The following is an 18,663-nucleotide window of genomic DNA, read 5'->3' as shown; positions in this document are numbered from 1 at the left end:
TTCATCACCATCCTGCGTGCAGGTCGCCCAATGTGGCGTCGAATGTAAGAAGATCTGCACCAAGGTGGCCGGACCTGCCCCTTAAGGGGCCTCACGGCCAATGACGCCAAACGCTCATTTCCATTTCCATGTGACTTCCATGTTGGCTGTAGTTTGACTAATAGAAGCAAGCCTCATCATTAATTAGTTTCCTGTTTTTAGCTTGGGAGTCTAATGTGAGACTTTCATGAAACGAAGCTACTGAGGAGACTAATGGAGCATCGACGTTACGTCTGTTGCAGCGGACTGGCCGCTGTCGACGGTTCTGTGGTCGGCGGCGCTGCCAAGTGCTCTGACGGGCGCCGACGTCGCCATCTTCGCCAACTGCTTCAGCTACCTGGCTGACGTCACTACCAGGGAGCAGCGCACCCTACGCGTCGCCGTCCTCGACGTGGTCTACCTCAGCACCATGCCAACTGGCGTTGCTCTAGGTCAGGGGGCTGGCCAATTACGAAAGGATTGGGTCACCTTCCGACTCTACTCTATAAAGCCTTAATGTCAAACCGATTGGCCAAACATCGGTTAGCTAAAGAATCACAAGAGTAGCGGTACCTTGACAAGTTGGAACTGATTCTGAAACGTGCTGGACGTGGTCAATCGTAGCACTGGGTCACTTTAGGTCAGGCAGCTGGGCATTTAAGACAGGACTGTATCTCTTTTGCTGTAGAAAGCCTTAGCGCTAAACATATTTGCTGTACGCCGCCGAACTACAGAGTCACCGGACTAAGAGTACCTGGAGTAAGGGACTCCCACATGTGCTGAACATAGTCAACCTCAGCACTATGCCCATCGGGCCTCTCAAGATCAGATGGCAGATGAAGTACGGTAGAATTGTGTCAGCGTGGAAGACTGCTGTAGCGTGCCTCATTTCTAAACAGATTGCCGTTCCATCGAGTTACAGATTCACTGTGTTACAACCACCTATGTAACAGTATCAAGACGAATCGGACTTGTAGTGAATCGTGCTTATAGGTTTATTCAGGTATCCACAGCTATATTTTCTTCAGTGCTCTCGCTAGCTGGTGAAGTAAGAGCGGCAGGCCGCAGTGGCCGAGCGGTTCTAGGCGCTTCAGTCTGGAACCGCGTCACCGCTACGGTCGCAGGTTCGAATCCTGCTTCGGACATGGATGTGTGTGATGTCCTTAGGTTAGTTAGGTTTCAGTAGTTCTAAGTTCTAGGGGACTGATGACCTTAGATGTTAAGTCCCATAGTGCTCAGAGCCATTTGAACCATTTGAAGTTAGAGAGATACAGATTCGCATAGCGAACACAGCGATCGCAATGTCAAATGGAAGTTTAGTAAGTTTAAGATCCAGGGTTTAGGCTGTCAGAGAAATACACTGATTTTTTAATCGGGAACCCCTACTTCTATGGGGACACTTTTAGCCGTGAGATGAGGCACTTTCTCTTGCTGAAAGATACTGTCCTCCTCAGGAACGACGATCATCTCGTACAGACAGATGGGGTCTGCGAGGATGGACTAGTAACCACGTAGCTAAACAGTACCGTTCACAAAGGTCAATAGTCCTCTTCGACGTCATTTCTCAGGCTGTAACTCTGTAACAATTGTCTATTATTCTTCCAGAAGTTGTTTCAGAGTGTTTGTCCACCAATGTTTCCCACCAGAGATCAGGGACCATCAGTCCCACGAAACAGAAAGCTTCACTTGTACGAAAAAGCAGTTCTTCACTGTTCTCTGAAGTAAGAGCGATATACACTCCTGGAAATTGAAATAAGAACACCGTGAATTCATTGTCCCAGGAAGGGGAAACTTTATTGACACATTCCTGGGGTCAGATACATCACATGATCACACTGACAGAACCACAGGCACATAGACACAGGCAACAGAGCATGCACAATGTCGGCACTAGTACAGTGTATATCCACCTTTCGCAGCAATGCAGGCTGCTATTCTCCCATGGAGACGATCGTAGAGATGCTGGATGTAGTCCTGTGGAACGGCTTGGCATGCCATTTCCACCTGGCGCCTCAGTTGGACCAGCGTTCGTGCTGGACGTGCAGACCGCGTGAGACGACGCTTCATCCAGTCCCAAACATGCTCAATGGGGGACAGATCCGGAGATCTTGCTGGCCAGGGTAGTTGACTTACACCTTCTAGAGCACGTTGGGTTGCACGGGATACATGCGGACGTGCATTGTCCTGCTGGAACAGCAAGTTCCCTTGCCGGTCTAGGAATGGTAGAACGATGGGTTCGATGACGGTTTGGATGTACCGTGCACTATTCAGTGTCCCCTCGACGATCACCAGTGGTGTACGGCCAGTGTAGGAGATCGCTCCCCACACCATGATGCCGAGTGTTGGCCCTGTGTGCCTCGGTCGTATGCAGTCCTGATTGTGGCGCTCACCTGCACGGCGCCAAACACACATACGACCATCATTGGCACCAAGGCAGAAGCGACTCTCATCGCTGAAGACGACACGTCTCCATTCGTCCCTCCATTCACGCCTGTCGCGACACCACTGGAGGTGGGCTGCACGATGTTGGGGCGTGAGCGGAAGACGGCCTAACGGTGTGCGGGACCGTAGCCCAGCTTCATGGAGACGGTTGCGAATGGTCCTCGCCGATACCCCAGGAGCAACAGTGTCCCTAATTTGCTGGGAAGTGGCGGTGCGGTCCCCTACGGCACTGCGTAGGATCCTACGGTCTTGGCGTGCATCCGTGCGTCGCTGCGGTCCGGTCCCAGGTCGACGGGCACGTGCACCTTCCGCCGACCACTGGCGACAACATCGATGTACTGTGGAGACCTCACGCCCCACGTGTTGAGCAATTCGGCGGTACGTCCACCCGGCCTCCCGCATGCCCACTATACGCCCTCGCTCAAAGTCCGTCAACTGCACATACGGTTCACGTCCACGCTGTCGCGGCATGCTACCAGTGTTAAAGACTGCGATGGAGCTCCGTATGCCACGGCAAACTGGCTGACACTGACGGCGGCGGTGCACAAATGCTGCGCAGCTAGCGCCATTCGACGGCCAACACCGCGGTTCCTGGCGTGTCCGCTGTGCCGTGCGTGTGATCATTGCTTGTACAGCCCTCTCGCAGTGTCCGGAGCAAGTATGGTGGGTCTGACGCACCGGTGTCAATGTGTTCTTTTTTCCATTTCCAGGAGTGTAGATTCACATAGCGAACACAGCGATCGCAGTGTCAAATGGAAGTTTAGTCTGTTTAAGATACAGGGTTTAGGATGTCAGAGAAATACACTGATTTTTTAATCGGGATCCTCGTACTCATATGTGGACACTTCTATCCGTGAGACGAGGCACTTTCTCTTGCTGAAAGATCCTGCCCTCCTCAGGAACGACGATCATCTCGTACAGACAGATGGGGTCTGCGAGGATGGACTAGTAACCACGTAGCTAAACAGTACCGTTCACAAAGGTCAATAGTCCTCATCGACGTCATTTCTCAGGCTGTAACTCTGTAATAAGTGTCTCTTATTCTTCCAGAAGTTGTTTCAGAGTGTTTGTCCGCCAACGTTTCTCACTAGAGAACAGAGACCATCAGCCCCACGAAACAGAAAGCTTTACTTGTACGAAAAAGCAGTACTTCACTGTTCACCAGCAGAGCAGTTCCTGTCCTGTTTAGCAAAGCGCCGTCTTGATTCAATGATATGAAAACTAAAACTAGAACACTCTCTCTACCAAAGAGATTACACAGAAACTGACCGTGAAGAATTAATAGCAAGTAGAGCATCCAAAGAAGGTGTGGCAAAAACGATAGTTTCAATAATTTTTGGACAGATCCTAGCGAATGATCAAACAAAAAATTCTATGTATGTATTTTAGAAAGTTCTTGTTTCAAACTTCCAGAATCTCGCTTTTGGCAAGAAATTTGAAGATAATATTGATGATTTACCGCTTGTAAGAGACAGTTAGTAAGCATTTACTATATATTCCATTCTTGAATGAGCTACACAAGAACATTAACATATCACATCATGGAAAGTCCTTCCTGTTACTCACTTGCCAAATAAATATTGAGAAAAAGATTTCTGAAAAGAAGGGGAAAACCTATACAAGTCGTGTGGTTGGTACACAACATATTTTGAGCAGATTATATCCACTTCTAACTCCAGTTCGTCCTTCGCTTGATTTAATGCACATTTTGTGAGCCGTTTGTGCTAATTTTTGTAATTATCTTGTACGTTGCAGATAGTAAACTTGTAGGTCTGGAGTATTTATGTTTTGCCTCATTCTCTTCTTTTCAAGTTCATCTACAATTTAGTAATATAAGAGCGTAGGATTTTGCGGCCAGAGTCAATTTCAATACAGTCCTTCTTGGTGTGAGACCACGAGGTGCACTGTTGTTGTTGTGGTCTTCAGTCCAGAGACTGGTTTGCTGCAGCTCTCCATGCTACTCTATCCTGTGCAAGCTTCTTCATCTCCCAGTAACTACTGCAACCTACATCCTTCTGATGAATCTGCTTAGTGTATTAATTGCTTGGTCTCCCTCTATGATTTTTACCCTCCACGCTGCCCTCCAATACTAAATTGGTGATCCCTTGATGCCTCAGAACATGTCCTACCAACCGATCCCTTCTTCTAGTCACGTTGTGCCACAAATTTCTCTTCTCCCTAATTCTGTTGAATACCTCCTCATTAGTTATGTGATCTACCCATCTAATCTTCAGCATTCTTCTGTAGCACCACATTTCGAAAATTTCTATTCTTTTCTTGTCCAAACTATTTATCGTCCACGTTTCACTTCCATACATGGCTTCACTCCATGCAAATACTTTCAGAAACGACTTCGTGATACTTAAATCTATACTCGATGTTAACAAATTTCTCTTCTTCAGAAATGCTTTCCTTGCCTTGCCTTGGACGTACACTATCTGATCAAAAGCATCCTAACAATCGTGTATAATGCAGAATTGATCATTAGATGATACGAGAGGCAGACTAGCCATTACAAAATTGGGGGGGGGGGGGGGTGTATTGTGTTGTCAGAGGAAAAGCAGTAACGGCAGAACGGGTCAGTCAAGAGAGCTCAGTGACTTCGAACGTGGACTAGTGACTGGATGTCACTGGAGTAACAAATCCATCAGCGACATTTCAGCCCTTCTAAGACTGTCCGAGTCGACTGTTGTCGATGTGATTCTGAAGTGGAAACTCGAAGAAATAACCGCAGCTAAAGCAAGGCCGCACAGACGTTATGTACTGACACACAGGGACCATTGAGTGTTGTGGAGGGTAATTGTGAGAAACCGCATGAAATCAGCGGAAGAAATCACTCGTAAGTTCCAAAATGCTATCATCAGTCTAGCTAGGACAGTGACTCTGCACATGGTGTTAAAAAGCATGGGGTGCAATGGTCGAGCAGATTCTCATAAACCACACATTACTGTAGCGACTCTTGCAGTGGTTAAAGAGCGACGCCGCTATATAGCGGATGACTGGAAAAGAGTGATTTGGGGTGATTAATCATGCTGCACTGAGGTAACAAAACTCACGGGATACCTCCTAAGCCGCGCGGGGTAGCCGCGCGGTCTCGGGCGTCCTGTCACGGTCCGTACGGCTCCCCCCGTCGGAGGTTCGAGTCCTCCCTTGGGTACGGGTGTGTGTGTGTGATGTCCTTAGCATCAGTTAGTTTAAGTTAGATTAAGTAGTGAGTAGGCCTAGGGACCGATGACCTCAGCAGTTTGGCCGCTTCAGACCTTACCACAAATTTCCAAAATTCCTCCTACAATCGTGTCGGAACTCCTTTTGCCCGGTGTAGTACAGCAACTCGACGAGTCATGAACTCAACAAACTGTTAGAAGTCTCCTTCAGAAATACTGAGCCATACTGTCCCTATACCCGTCCATATCGGCTAAAGTGTGGCCGGTGCAGAATTTTGTGCATCATCTGACCTCTCGATTATGTCCCATAAATATTCGATGACATTCATATCGGACGATCTGGGTGGCCAAATAATTCGCTCGAAATGTCCACAATGTTCTTCAAATCAATCGCGAACATTTGCGGCCCAATGACATGGTGCATTGTCATCCATAAAAATTCCATCGTTGTTTGGGAACATGAAGACCATGAATGGCCTCAGATGGTCTCCAAATAGCTGGATGTAACTGTTTCCAGTCAATGATCGGATCGGATTCCATGTAAACACCGCCCACATTGTTACAGAGTCACCACCAGCTTGCACAGTGCATTGTTGACAACTTGGGTCCATGGCTTCTTGGAGTCTGCGCCACACACGATCCCAACCATCAGCTCTTACCAAGTGAAATCTGGACTCATGTGACCAGGCCACGGTTTTACAGTCGTCAGGGGTCCAACTGGTGTGATCACAAGCCCCGAAGAGGCCCTACAGGCTATGTCATGCTGTTGGCAAAGGCACTCGTGTTTGTCGCCTGCTGCCATAGCCCTTCAGCGTCAGATTTCAGCTCTCTGTCCTAACGGATACGTTCGTCGTACTTCCCACATTGATTTCTGCGGTTATTTCACTCAGTACTGATTGTCTATTAGCAGTGGCAACTCAACGCAAACGCCATACTCTCGGTCAATAAGTGAAGGCCACTGCATTGTCCACGGTGAGAAGTAATGCCTGAAATTTTGGTATTCTCGGCACACTCTTGTCACTGTGGAACACGGGGTGTTGAATTCCCTAACAGTTTTCGAAACTGGTAGCTCCAACTACCATTCCACGTTCAAAGTCTGTTATGTTAATTTCCGTCGTGTGGCCGTAATCACTTCGGAAACCTTTTTCAGATGAGTCATGTGACTATAAATGATAGCTCCGGCAATGCACTGCCCTTTTATATCCTGTTTACGCGATACTACCACCATCTATATATGTGGATATCGCTATTTTTGTCACCACAGTGTATATATGCTGCGGTAATCCAATGGAAGGGCTTCAGTTTGGCGAATGCCTGGAAACGTTACCTGCTCTTATTTGTAGTGCCAGTAGTGAAATATAGAGGAGATTGTTGTAAGATTGTGGTTTTGTTTTTGCTTGCTTATTCTTGAATTGAGAACAACTGTGTGAGGTGAAATGACAAGTTTATTGTCGCAATATTGCTCACCAAATTACAGCTTTTCACACAGTTTTCAATTCGCCAACATAAAAACTGTGCAATGGATAACGCATCTTGCCAACATCAAAAAATGAAATAAGTTTATACACAACAATATTAAATATTAACTCTCTGAAAGAACATTAATCTTAAGCACAATATTATGAAAGTTTAATTGGAAGTTTCTTTACATTAATCCTAAGTACAGTAATATGAAAGTGTAACTGGACGTTTCTTTACAAAATTGCTCCTACACATACGTTATGATGTTGGTGAGTACTACGAAAATCGTCCGATTCCGGTTCAAAGTTCGGCACTATTTAGGATGACAAGCAAGTCTACGGTGGATGGTTATTCATGTGACAAATTTGAGCCCAAGATTACGCAAGCCCGCTCGAGTTTACAGTGGACGGAAGCTGGTGAACCAACAAAGTTTACACCTCTGCACTTGGTATTTACCTCAAGCTGCGACGTGCTGCTGTCTGCAAGGCCAATGAAATTCCTACAAAACTAATCTGGCCTTTGCTGAACTTTCCAGCAGAAACTTTCCCTATGTTTCTCGTTATGCGAGTAAACATGTACTCAGGCCTAGTCTTATTATGTGCCGATATACACGTGCATGGTTCGAGCAGCGTGCGTATTATAGTTCCCTCTCAGTTCTCACAAGAACAATTAACTAATGTGGCTGGTTCGATTCTCCACAGTTGGAGCTAAACGTTGCTACAGCTAATTTTAGCTGGAGTGTGGCTGCTGTGAAAGCAGTGTCCACACCAATTTCTTCTCTGCATCGTATGGAGCATTAAGCGCTCCGTCCTGCACTTGACGCCAGTTCAGAGAAGAGTCCCCACCACCAAAATTTCTCTCTTGTCCTCTCATGGCAGAACTGCCTCCCTCCACTTGGATTCCTTTTTCACATCAAGGCTTTTTCCGACCAATAGGAGGGTTCCTCTTATTTTGTAGAAACACCCTCTACCAATCGCAACGTCTCTTCTGTCAAACTGCGTCGAAACTTCAGCAGTTTTCTCCTTCCTAGTGAGTTTCCGCCAATCGGACGTTTTGTGCCCATTATAGACGCCTAAAGTACATTGACCTTTCCGTGTGTCGCACTCGCTGGACGAAAATGCGTCACTTGCTTTTGTTCGTATCCTGTTGGAATTTCGAAACGCAGTTTTCTAGAGCTTCTTCTCTGCCCTTGTACTGATGCCCTCTCTACAGGTGGCCCTCCAGCTTGAATCACCCGGTCCGGGTTTGCTGTCCTCTTTCCTGCCACCCCTTTTAGTGGTCGCTGGCGTAACTCCCACAGCGCGGTTTCGCTACGTCGTTGTGGAGCTGGCTTTTCGAAACTAAAAGCAACTCGACTCGCATTCCCTGTTCTACCTTCCGCTCAAAGACATGCATTGTATAGGAATGGTGTGCTAATTACCATCGATTGACTGTCGTCCCTTTTTCCAATACATATTGATAGGCAGATGTTCTCATAACTGTCGATTTACGTTAGGTGTCATCTTCACCTTCTCATTGCGATTTGTAAAGGTCTCATGTAAGGTGCGAATCTGACCCTTTATTCTGCCACCTTACACAGTGTTGCCGTATTTTTCGTGCCGAGGGCGTGATCCCCTTATCGCTGTTACGAAAACGCTAATTGCGGAAGGATACCTCCAGTATTTACAGCAATGTGTACTGCATACAGCAGAGGGACAGTTCTGATACATTACATTAGTGTGGCAAGGCACCATGACATTAAGCAGCATCTGTGAAACAATTTTTTGTGGACAGTAACAGTCATGAAATTTGATTGGCCTGTCCGGAGTCCGAACTGAGCCCAGTTTGGAATGAGTTACAGCATCTACTTCGCTCCAACCCCAAAGTCTAACATCGTTTATGTCTTCTGGTTTCCGCTCTTAAGGAAGTATGTGTAGCCATTCCTCCACAGATAGACACCTCACTGTAAGTGTTCCTAGTAAGAGTCAAGCCTTCATAAAGCACCCCATATTAGTGTCCATTAGTAGGCATCCAGATACTTTTGATCACTTAGAATACGTGATAAAATTACCAACATACGACACATCACACACCCAGCAGGATTTTGTTGAAATAGAACTACGTTACTGACATCTCCTGGCAGATTAAAACTGTAGTCTGCACAGATACTTGAACTCGGAACATTGCCTTTTGGTGGAAACGCTCTTTCTGACTGAGCTATACAGGCAAAACTCATGGGCCGCCCTCGCAGGTTTACTCCTGCCAGTATCTCTCCTCCCACTTTTCAGACGTCGCAGACGTTATCCAGCATACCGAGCGTTACCACCACTCCTGGAAGAAGACTAATTCATTTTTCCATTTTTTGGTTCAAATGGCTCTGAGCACTATGGGACTCAACTTGTGAGGTCATCAGTCCCCTAGAACTTAGAACTACTTAAACCTAACTAACCTAAGGACACCACACACATCCATGCCCGAGGCAGGATTCGAACCTGCGACCGTAGCGGTCGCGCGGTTCCAGACTTTAGCGCCTAGAACCGCTCGGCCACAATGGCCGGCCCCATTTTTTGGTTCATTGTCTTCCTCCGCAGACATCCAGCAAATAACTTTGCATGTTCCTTTCGTGTAATTTTTCCTCTAGCAGTAATCATTTCTATTGATGCCATGTGTTTCACCCTAAGTTTGGAAATGATAGAGAATTTTTTAAAGCTACCTGTCACTTGCTAGCTGCGAAGTGTTCGTGTAAACAAAATTGGAAATGTCACAGTTCATTGGCTCACATTCACGTTATATAGCATATGATCTAATTATCCTTGGTACTTTTCCACTCAGCGGTGCCAGTTATCGCGTTAGTACTGCATCTTTAAAGTCTATGCAGATGTACGAGGATTGGAACTTTAATAGTGGCAACTATTTATTTACATCTCGTACAAAGTAGATACGTGTTTCAAAGTTTTACTGATCTTCAAAGTAGTCACCAACATTGTGTATAAACCGTTGCCAGCGATGTGCAAGTCGTAGGATTCTCTTAGCAGTGCCAGTTGTGTTGACAGTTCGAGCGGCGCGGTCTATTGCCCGACGAATTTGTAGCAGTTCTGAAGCGAATGCCGTGAAGTGTTTCCTTCAGTTTAGAAATCGAGGTGAACTCACGAGGGCTTAAGTCAGGGGAGTGCAGTAGGTGGTATAGCACTTAGAAGCCCCATCAGTCAAACAAATCAGTAACAGCTTGCACTGTACGTGCTTGAGCATTGTCCTGCAAAATGATGGTCAGTTCCTGCAGAAAGTGTCATCACTTCTGTCTCTAAGCTGTTTCGTAGGTTGTGTTCAAAAAATGAACAGCATAGAGACAGAAGCGATGACACTTTCTGCAGGACCGGACCATCATTTTGGAGGACAATGCTCAAGCACGTACAGTGCAAGCTGTTACTGATTAGTTTGACTGATGGGGCAGCTAATTGCTATACCACCTACTGCATTCCCCTAACTTAAACCCTCGTAAGTTCAACTCGATTTCTAAACTGAAGGAAAGACTTCACGGCATTCGCTTCAGATTTGCAACAAATTCGTCGGGCAATAGACCGCGCCGCTCGAACTGTCAACGTAACTGGCACTGCTAAGAGTATCCTACGACTTCCACATTGCTGGCAACAGGCTATACAAAATGTTAGTGACTACTCTGGAAGTCAGGTAAAATTGGAAACACATATTTATTTTGTACGAGCTGTAATTAAATAGTTGCCACTATCAAAGTTCCAACCCTCGTATATTTTCTCCGTAGTGTATACTAAAGCACCAAATTCGTTAAAAGACGGTGGTATTCTGTACGTATTTTCTTGCTTCACGACTAATCTCAAGCTTTCATTTCTAGGTAATTTTTTTTATATGTATATAAACGCGACCACACTACGCTATCTCTACGAATAGGGACGCTGGCATTGTAATGAATATGGCACATTTTTCTATTGCAGGTAGTTGCAAGGGGGAGGGGGGGGTGGAGGGAAAGGGGGGAGGGATAAAAACATGGAAACGCGATTATGGGGGTGGATAGCGGTCATGCACCCTTCTCTACAAAATAGACCACAAATGCTCAATAAAACTGAGAGCTGGTGAATATGGTGGCCTGAAGAGGTCCTACAATTCAGTCTTCTGCTCACAGAACCAATCCTGAATGATGCGAGCTGTGTGAACAGCTCGTCTTGGAACATAGAATCACTAGTGACGAACACGGATTGTACCTTCCGATGGACCTGACCAGCCAAAATGGTCCCAAAATCCTTGGCAGTGATGCTACTTTGCAGAGTAGCTATGGGGCCCATGGAATAACACGTTATGACTACCCAAATTATCACCGAACCACCGTCATTTTCACCCTTGGGACGTAAACTCAAGTGTGAAACAGGACTCATCCTACCAAATGACTTTCTCCCTTTGCTCCATAGTCCACGTTTGATGTCTCCTGCAGCACGTTTTGCTGTTATGAACATTTGCATCTCTGATGAGTGGTTTTGGTTTCCAGCTTGCCATGCACTTCTGAGCTTATGGAGCTCTCATCATGTTGTTTTCCTTCTGGCAGGGTTCTCGAGTGCGACATTCAGTTCTGCAGTGACTTTGGCAGTTGTCGTTCTATTCTTTTTCGTCACAATCCTGTTCAGTGACCGTCTGTCATAATTATTTGACACACACATTTTGTCTGCGTCGTGACAGAGCGTATGTTTCTCCACTTTCCATATATGTAGTATAAGTTTCGATATGGTGCGCCTTGAAACGCCAAACACTTCGGCTGCTTTGCTTCCGGGAGCAACCACCATACGAGCACGTTCGAATTCCCTTAGTTCTTATATAACGCACTGACAACTACACAGAACGCTGTTCCGACCCGACTAACACTTGCAACGTATTGAGGAAACTGCACAGGTGCGTTCGTGGCCTATCCAACAGCGCAACCTGGAAGCTTGGCTAGCGTCTGCATTTACCGGCTGATCAAAAAGTCAGTATAAATTTGAAAACTGAATAAATCACGGAATAATGTAGGTAGAGAGGTACAAATTGACACACATGCTTGGAATGACATGGGGTTTTGTTAGAACCAAAAAAATACAAAAGTTCAAAAAATGCCCGACAGATGGCGCTTCATCTGATCAGAATAGCAATAATTCGCATAACAAAGTAAGACGAAGCAAAGATGATGTTCTTTACAGGAAATGCTCAATATGTCCACCATCATTCCTCAACAATAGCTGTAGTCGAGGAATAATGCTGTGAACAGCACTGTAAAGCATGTCCGGAGTTATGGTGAGGCATTGGCGTCGGATGTTGTCTTTCAACGTCCCTAGAGTTGTCGGTCGATCACGATACACTTGCGACCTCAGGTAACCCCAAAGCCAATAATCGCACGGACTGAGATCTGGGGACCTGGGAGGCCAAGCATGACGAAAGTGGCGGCTGAGCACACGATCATCACCAAACGACGCGCGCAAGAGATCTTTCACGTCTCTAGCAATATGGGGTGGAGCGCCATCCTGCATAAACATCGTACGTTCCAGCAGGTGTTTATCAGCCAGGCTAGGGATGATGCGATTCTGTAACATATCGGCGTACCTCTCACCCGTCACGGTAGCGGTTTTGCTGTCCAGCGCCATCTGTCGGACATTTTGTCAATTATTTTTTGGTTCTAATAAAACCCCATGTCATTCCAAGCATGCGTGTCAATTTCTACCTCTCTATCTACATTATTCCGTGGTTTATTAAGTTTTCAAATTTATACTGACTTTTTGATCACCTGGTATGTTTAAGCGTGCAGTTCTCTCGGTGTTGTGTCCAATACCCGTACGTTCATTTAACTAAGTTTCTATTTGTGGAAGCTCCCTATTATACAGAGACTCACTTGAAATGGCCTAAAAGGCAGAAAATAGTTGTGTATCAATAAAATAAATACAGCAGAAGTGAAAAATGGTGCCTGCTCTTTATGCAATTAGCTTGGCTTTCCCTGCGCAAAGTAGACGAGCAGCGTGTGCCTGGTTGCCTCCGAACACGAGTTCGTTGTGGCAGACGCACAGAAAGATTTTACTTACCAAATGCGATAAATATACAGTCTTCACACATTCAAGCGTTCTAAAAGATTATCCACGAATCCTAAATTTAGCATGGTTAATGAAATACAATTATTAATTCCACTCATAGGGGAAATTCTCCATATGTGTGGCTCGTGGATACAGTATTACTCGCGCAAACAAAGTTGACACTAAGTGCGCTGGCTGATTGGAGCGACTGTAAACGGAAAATGCCTTTACGGTCGCTCCCGTCGGCCACCGCACCGAGTGTCAACTTTGTTTGCTCGCGAATTTCGCTCACAGTGCCTCAGAGCTCGAAAATTAAATTCCGATGGAGAAAATTGCCATGCATAAGTAATACAAACGTCAAAAGAAACGTTGCATCAACTCAAGAAAACTTTTGCATAATCTGAAAAGAAGCTTGCATTACATTTGTGTGCCATAAACACATTCTTCCTCGACTTGTGTTGACATGGTACGAAACACCTACTCCTTTGAGCGGTGTAAGCTTGTAGCCGGCCGATGTGGCCGTGCGGTTCTAGGCGCTTCAGTCTGGAACCGCGTGACCGCTACGGTCGCAGTTTCGAATCCTGCCTCGTGCATGGATGTGTGTGATGTCCTTAGGCTAGTTAGGTTTAAGTAGTTCTAAGTTCTAGGGGGCTGATGACCACAGATGTTAAGTCCCATAGTGCTCAGAGCCGTTTGAACCATTTGTAAACTCGTAAATAATCACTTTATCGCAAGTATACTCATTTAACTGATTGTTGATTAGAGAGTCACATGTGTTCGTTCGTTCTTTCAGAAAACAGTGCAGGGCTTTAGTAAACAAGGTCTGGGCGTTCTGCGGGCCAAAAGGAAGTTTGACCGCCCACGGATGGTTGTTTCATGTCAACAAGAGAAGTTGTATGGCGAATAGCTGCGAGCTAGAATGATGAGGTACGCTCAATGGTACGACTGCGGTCCGACCGGTGTCTGAACTTCTAACCCACAGAAACCTTCACTAGACTGCCACGATGATACAAATGACGTTGTGAGAGCTAGCGGGAAGCGTGTGTCCAACCAAACTGTGCGAAACAGACTCCAGAACTCTTCTCTGTTTTCTGAACGGCCAGGAGAGAACCGATCCTTACGGCGAGACACGAAACTGAACCATAGAGATGGACACAAAATTATCAAGAACGCACTATGGAAACTTGGCGCAAAGTTCTCTTCACAGATGAATGCCTCATATGTGTGATGACCATAGCCATCGTGTGTTGAGGGAACCTGATAATGCTGTGCGGCAGAGACATCCTTTATGTCGACTACAGCAACGTGGCGATTCCGTGATGAGGTAGCATCGTGTCGGAGGCGACGGACGTCTTTGTTGTCCATTCACGGCAAACTCAGTGTTCCACAATTCGTGGACAATATCCTCCGACCAGTAGTTGAACATTAGTCAAGGTTAAGAAAGGTGCTTAGACGCATCCGCATGTAGAGAACACGGCACGCCCATTGGTTGCGGGTGTGCGCTTGTACAGGGCACGGCAGCGTTCATGGTAGGATATTAAAAACACACCGTCAGGCAGTAACTGTAATTTATTTATTACCTCTCATATCAATTAATAGTTAAAGGTATGCCATTTACTAATGTGTAAGTCATTGTCCATTGCGTGGATTACTTTTTGAATATGACTCCTGTCAAATGATGCCCCTCTGCTCAACACATTCATCTAGGCGGCCTTGGAAGCTCTCCATAACTCGGCGTAACGTATTCCCTGGAACATTGCCGACGGAAGTTCTCGTGTCATAGTGTGGTGTGGAGTTGCTTCCTTTGGGATTATTGGTGCTTACTTCTTTGAGGTCCTCCCACGGTAACTGGGTGATTGCCGGCACGGTAGCTAAGCGTGTTCGGTCAGACAGCTGGTTGGCCTCTGTAATAAAAAAAACTGAGTGGGTGGATCAACAAACAAACTTGTCCGGATGCCAGAGCGACCTCGCATACAGCCAGAATTTGCATGGATTTCTTGCGACAGACATCAACAACGAACAAAATGCAAAATACATAAAATAAATAAAAAATAAAAAGTCGTCAGCGCGACAGAATGTCAGTTCTAGGGGGCCCAGGTTCGATTCTCGGCTGGGTCGGAGATTGTCTACGCTCAGGGACTGGGAGTTGTGTTGTCCTACTCGTCATCATTTCATCTCTATCGACGCGCAAGTCGCCGAAGTGGCGTCATATCGAAAGACCTGCATCCGGCGAACGGTCTACCCGACGGGAGGCCCTAGCCACACGACATTTACATTTTACTTCTTTGAGGATGACAGCGGTGTGGCTGTAACTGTAACCACTGAGCGCTACCTAAAGATGCTGCAAGACTTCGTTCTTCCCCAGTTATGTATGGTCGATGTGGATGTGGAACAATTATGGTTTCAACAAGACGGAGCGACCTCGCATACAGCCAGAATTTGCATGGATTTCTTGCGACAGACATTTCCCAGTAGAGTAATTTCCCACTTTGGTGACGTTTCATGTGCAGACTTTTTCCTTTGGGGCTACCTGAAGCTAGAAGTGTTCCGGAACACGTTGTGCCACCATTCGTGAGTTGAAGGATCGCATCAGAACTGCCGTCGGCAATGTCCCAGGGAATACGTTACGCCGATTTTCACCAACTGCGACATGGTCGCGTATGCAAACAGTGATCCAATACTGTCAAATGTATTTTATTTCAGTCTTTGATCACAATATGAATTCTGTAGACGGTGACCGGTTTCAGTCCGTAATGACCATCCTCAGATCTTTTTTACACCATGTCCTAAAGTGATAAGGCCCCGATTATGGCCTTATCACTTTAGGACAAGGTGTAAAAAAGATCTGAGGATGGTCATTAAGGACTGAAACCGATCACTGTCTAAAGAATTCATATTGAGATCAAAGACTGAAATAAAAAACATTTGGCGTTATGCCGAGTTATGGAAAGCTTCCAATGAAGCCTAGATGAATGTGTTGTGCAGAGGGTCATCATTTGACAGGAGTCATATTCAAAAAGTAATCCACGCAATGGACAATGACTTACACATTAGTAAATGGCATACCTTTAACTCCCACGCCCGGGTTCCCGGGTTCGATTCCCGGCGGGGTCAGGGATTTTCTCTGCCTCGTGATGGCTGGGTGTTGTGTGCTGTCCTTAGGTTAGTTAGGTTAAAGTAGTTCTAAGTTCTAGGGGACTGATGACCATAGGTGTTAAGTCCCATAGTGCTCAGAGCCATTTGAACCATTTGAACCATACCTTTAACTATTAATTGATATAAGAGGTAGTAAATAAATTACAGTTACTGCCTGATGGTGTGTTTTTAATATCCTACTATGAACGCTACCGCTCCCTGAACATGAGGCGTGACACTAGCGCCACCGAAAGTTTCCCTGGTGCTGCTGGCTACGTTGACCTTCAGTTTGATTTCGACTTGCTAAGAGGCACGCGTGGATTGTGACAGTCATTATATGAACATTGTGTAAAGCATGTATTGCTATTCTGATATTTATTATTAAGATCAAGTACCTTCAATGCAGCTACGTTTGAATTCAAATAATTAATTTCTGTTAAGTTTGAACTGTTTATTGCAATTTCTTTTTGTACTGACTGTTCACCAGCAACTATGTACTTTTTTCTTTTTTGTAGCCTTAGTAGGCTAGGCCTAAAAATGAACCATTTGGTTTGAAACTAGTTGCCAAACACGTGTATTGCAACTGTTGACAATTTCGTTAGTAAACGTTTTGTGAAACGTTACTGTAACGTTGTACTGTGAAAAAAGAAATGGTCGTCAGTGAGAGATGTGCCGCTGTGTGCAGGCAAGTACCTGTGGGCGGGCCCACTGCAGCGGTCGTACACGCTGATGTTCGCGGTGAACGCGTGCCTGATGCTGGCGGCCGTGGTGTACGCGGCGGTGGCGCTGCGCTCGAGGACGGCGCCGGGCCACGAACCGCTGCCCCGGCGCGCCGACGCCTGCTGCGCCGACTTCTGGGACTGGCGCGCCGCCAGGGCCACCCTGGCCACGCTGGCGAGGCGGCGGCCGCGCCGGCGCAGGGCCATCCTCTGCCTCATCGTCATCGCCGTCGCCTTCTACACTTTCCAGAGGGGTCAGTATACGGCCGAGCGCCGCTCCCGGCGAGTAAAACAGCCCTCACACCGTGTAAAAGTCCTCACTCCTCTCTTCTTATCAAATGTCTTTTCTCGTATATTACTGTGGCTGTAGGCCTCAAGAATGGGAGACTTACGATTCGTTGCTAAAATGACGCGACCGTGTGCGTAATACGTATCCGTGTCTCTTATGCGAGGGATAATTGGAAAGTAATTCACAATCATTTTTTTCTGCCCCGATATTGCTGCTGCAATGTTGAAATTTCACGACGGTATACACTACTGGCCAAAAAAGAAGAAATCCAGATGATAAATGGGTATTCATTGGACAAATATATCATACTAGAACTGACATGTAATTAAATTTTCATGCAATTTCGGTGCATAGATCCTGAGAAATCAGTAACCAAAACAACCACCTCTGGCCGTAATAACGGCCGTGATACGCCTGGGCATTGAGTCAAACAGTGCTTGGATGGCGTGTACAGGTACAGCTGCCCATGCAACTTCAACACGATACCACAGTTCATCAAGAGTAGTGACTGGCGTATTGTGACGAGCCAGTTGCTCGGCCACCATTGACCAGACGTATCAGTTGGTGACAGATCTGGAGAATGTGCTGGCCAGGGCACCAGTCGAACATATTCTGTATCCAGAAAGGCCAGTACATGACCTGAAACATGCGGTAGTGCATTATCCTGCTGAAATGTAGGGTTTCGCAGGGATCGAATGAAGCTGTTCTAAGTGCCGTCAATGCGAACAAGTGGTGACCGAGACGTGTAACCAATGGCACCCCATACCATCGCGCCGGGTGATACGCCAGTATGGCGATGACGAATACACGCTTCCAATGTGCGTTCACCGCGATGTCGCCAAACACGGATCCGACCATCATGATGATGTAACCAGAACCTGGTTTCATACGAAAAAATGACGTTTTGCCATTCGTGCGCCCAGGTTCGTCGTTGAGTACACCATCGCAGGCGCTCCTGTAAGTGATGCAGCGTCAAGGGTAACCGCAGCCATGGTCTCCGAGCTGATAGTCCAAGCTGCTGCAAACGTTGTCGAACTATTCGTGCAGATGGTTGTTGTCTTGCAAACGTCCCCATGTGTTGACTCAGGGATCGAGACGTGGCTGCACGATGCGTTACAGCCATGCGGATAAGATACCTGTCATCTCGACTGCTAGTGATACGAGGCCGTTGGGATCCAGCACGGCGTTCCGTATTACCCTCCTGAACCCACCGATTCCATATTCTGCTAACAGTCATTGGATCTCGACCAACACGAGCAGCAATGTCGCGATACGATAAACGGCAATCGCGATAGGCTACAGTCCGACCTTTGTCAATGTTTCAAAAGTGATGGTACGCATTTCTCCTCCTTACACGAGGCATCCCAACAACGTTTCATCAGGCAACGCTGGTCAAC

The 18,663-nt window shown here is 46.4% G+C and overlaps 1 protein-coding gene across 1 annotated transcript in view; it reads left to right on the top strand.

The window, feature by feature from the left end:
• LOC124606656 (proton-coupled folate transporter) overlaps positions 1–18,663 on the top strand; it is a 329,568-nt gene that overhangs the window by 170,207 nt on the left and 140,698 nt on the right. Inside the window, exons 4-5 of the mRNA XM_047138661.1 lie at positions 282–470; positions 16,944–17,231. Of these exons, the coding sequence (XP_046994617.1) occupies positions 282–470; positions 16,944–17,231 (477 nt within the window). The remainder of the gene's footprint in view (positions 1–281; positions 471–16,943; positions 17,232–18,663) is intronic.

Source organism: Schistocerca americana, chromosome 3 (assembly GCF_021461395.2).
Source record: "Schistocerca americana isolate TAMUIC-IGC-003095 chromosome 3, iqSchAmer2.1, whole genome shotgun sequence".
Taxonomy (NCBI): Eukaryota; Metazoa; Arthropoda; class Insecta; order Orthoptera; family Acrididae; genus Schistocerca; species Schistocerca americana.
This window is presented reverse-complemented; position numbering and strand designations above follow the sequence as displayed.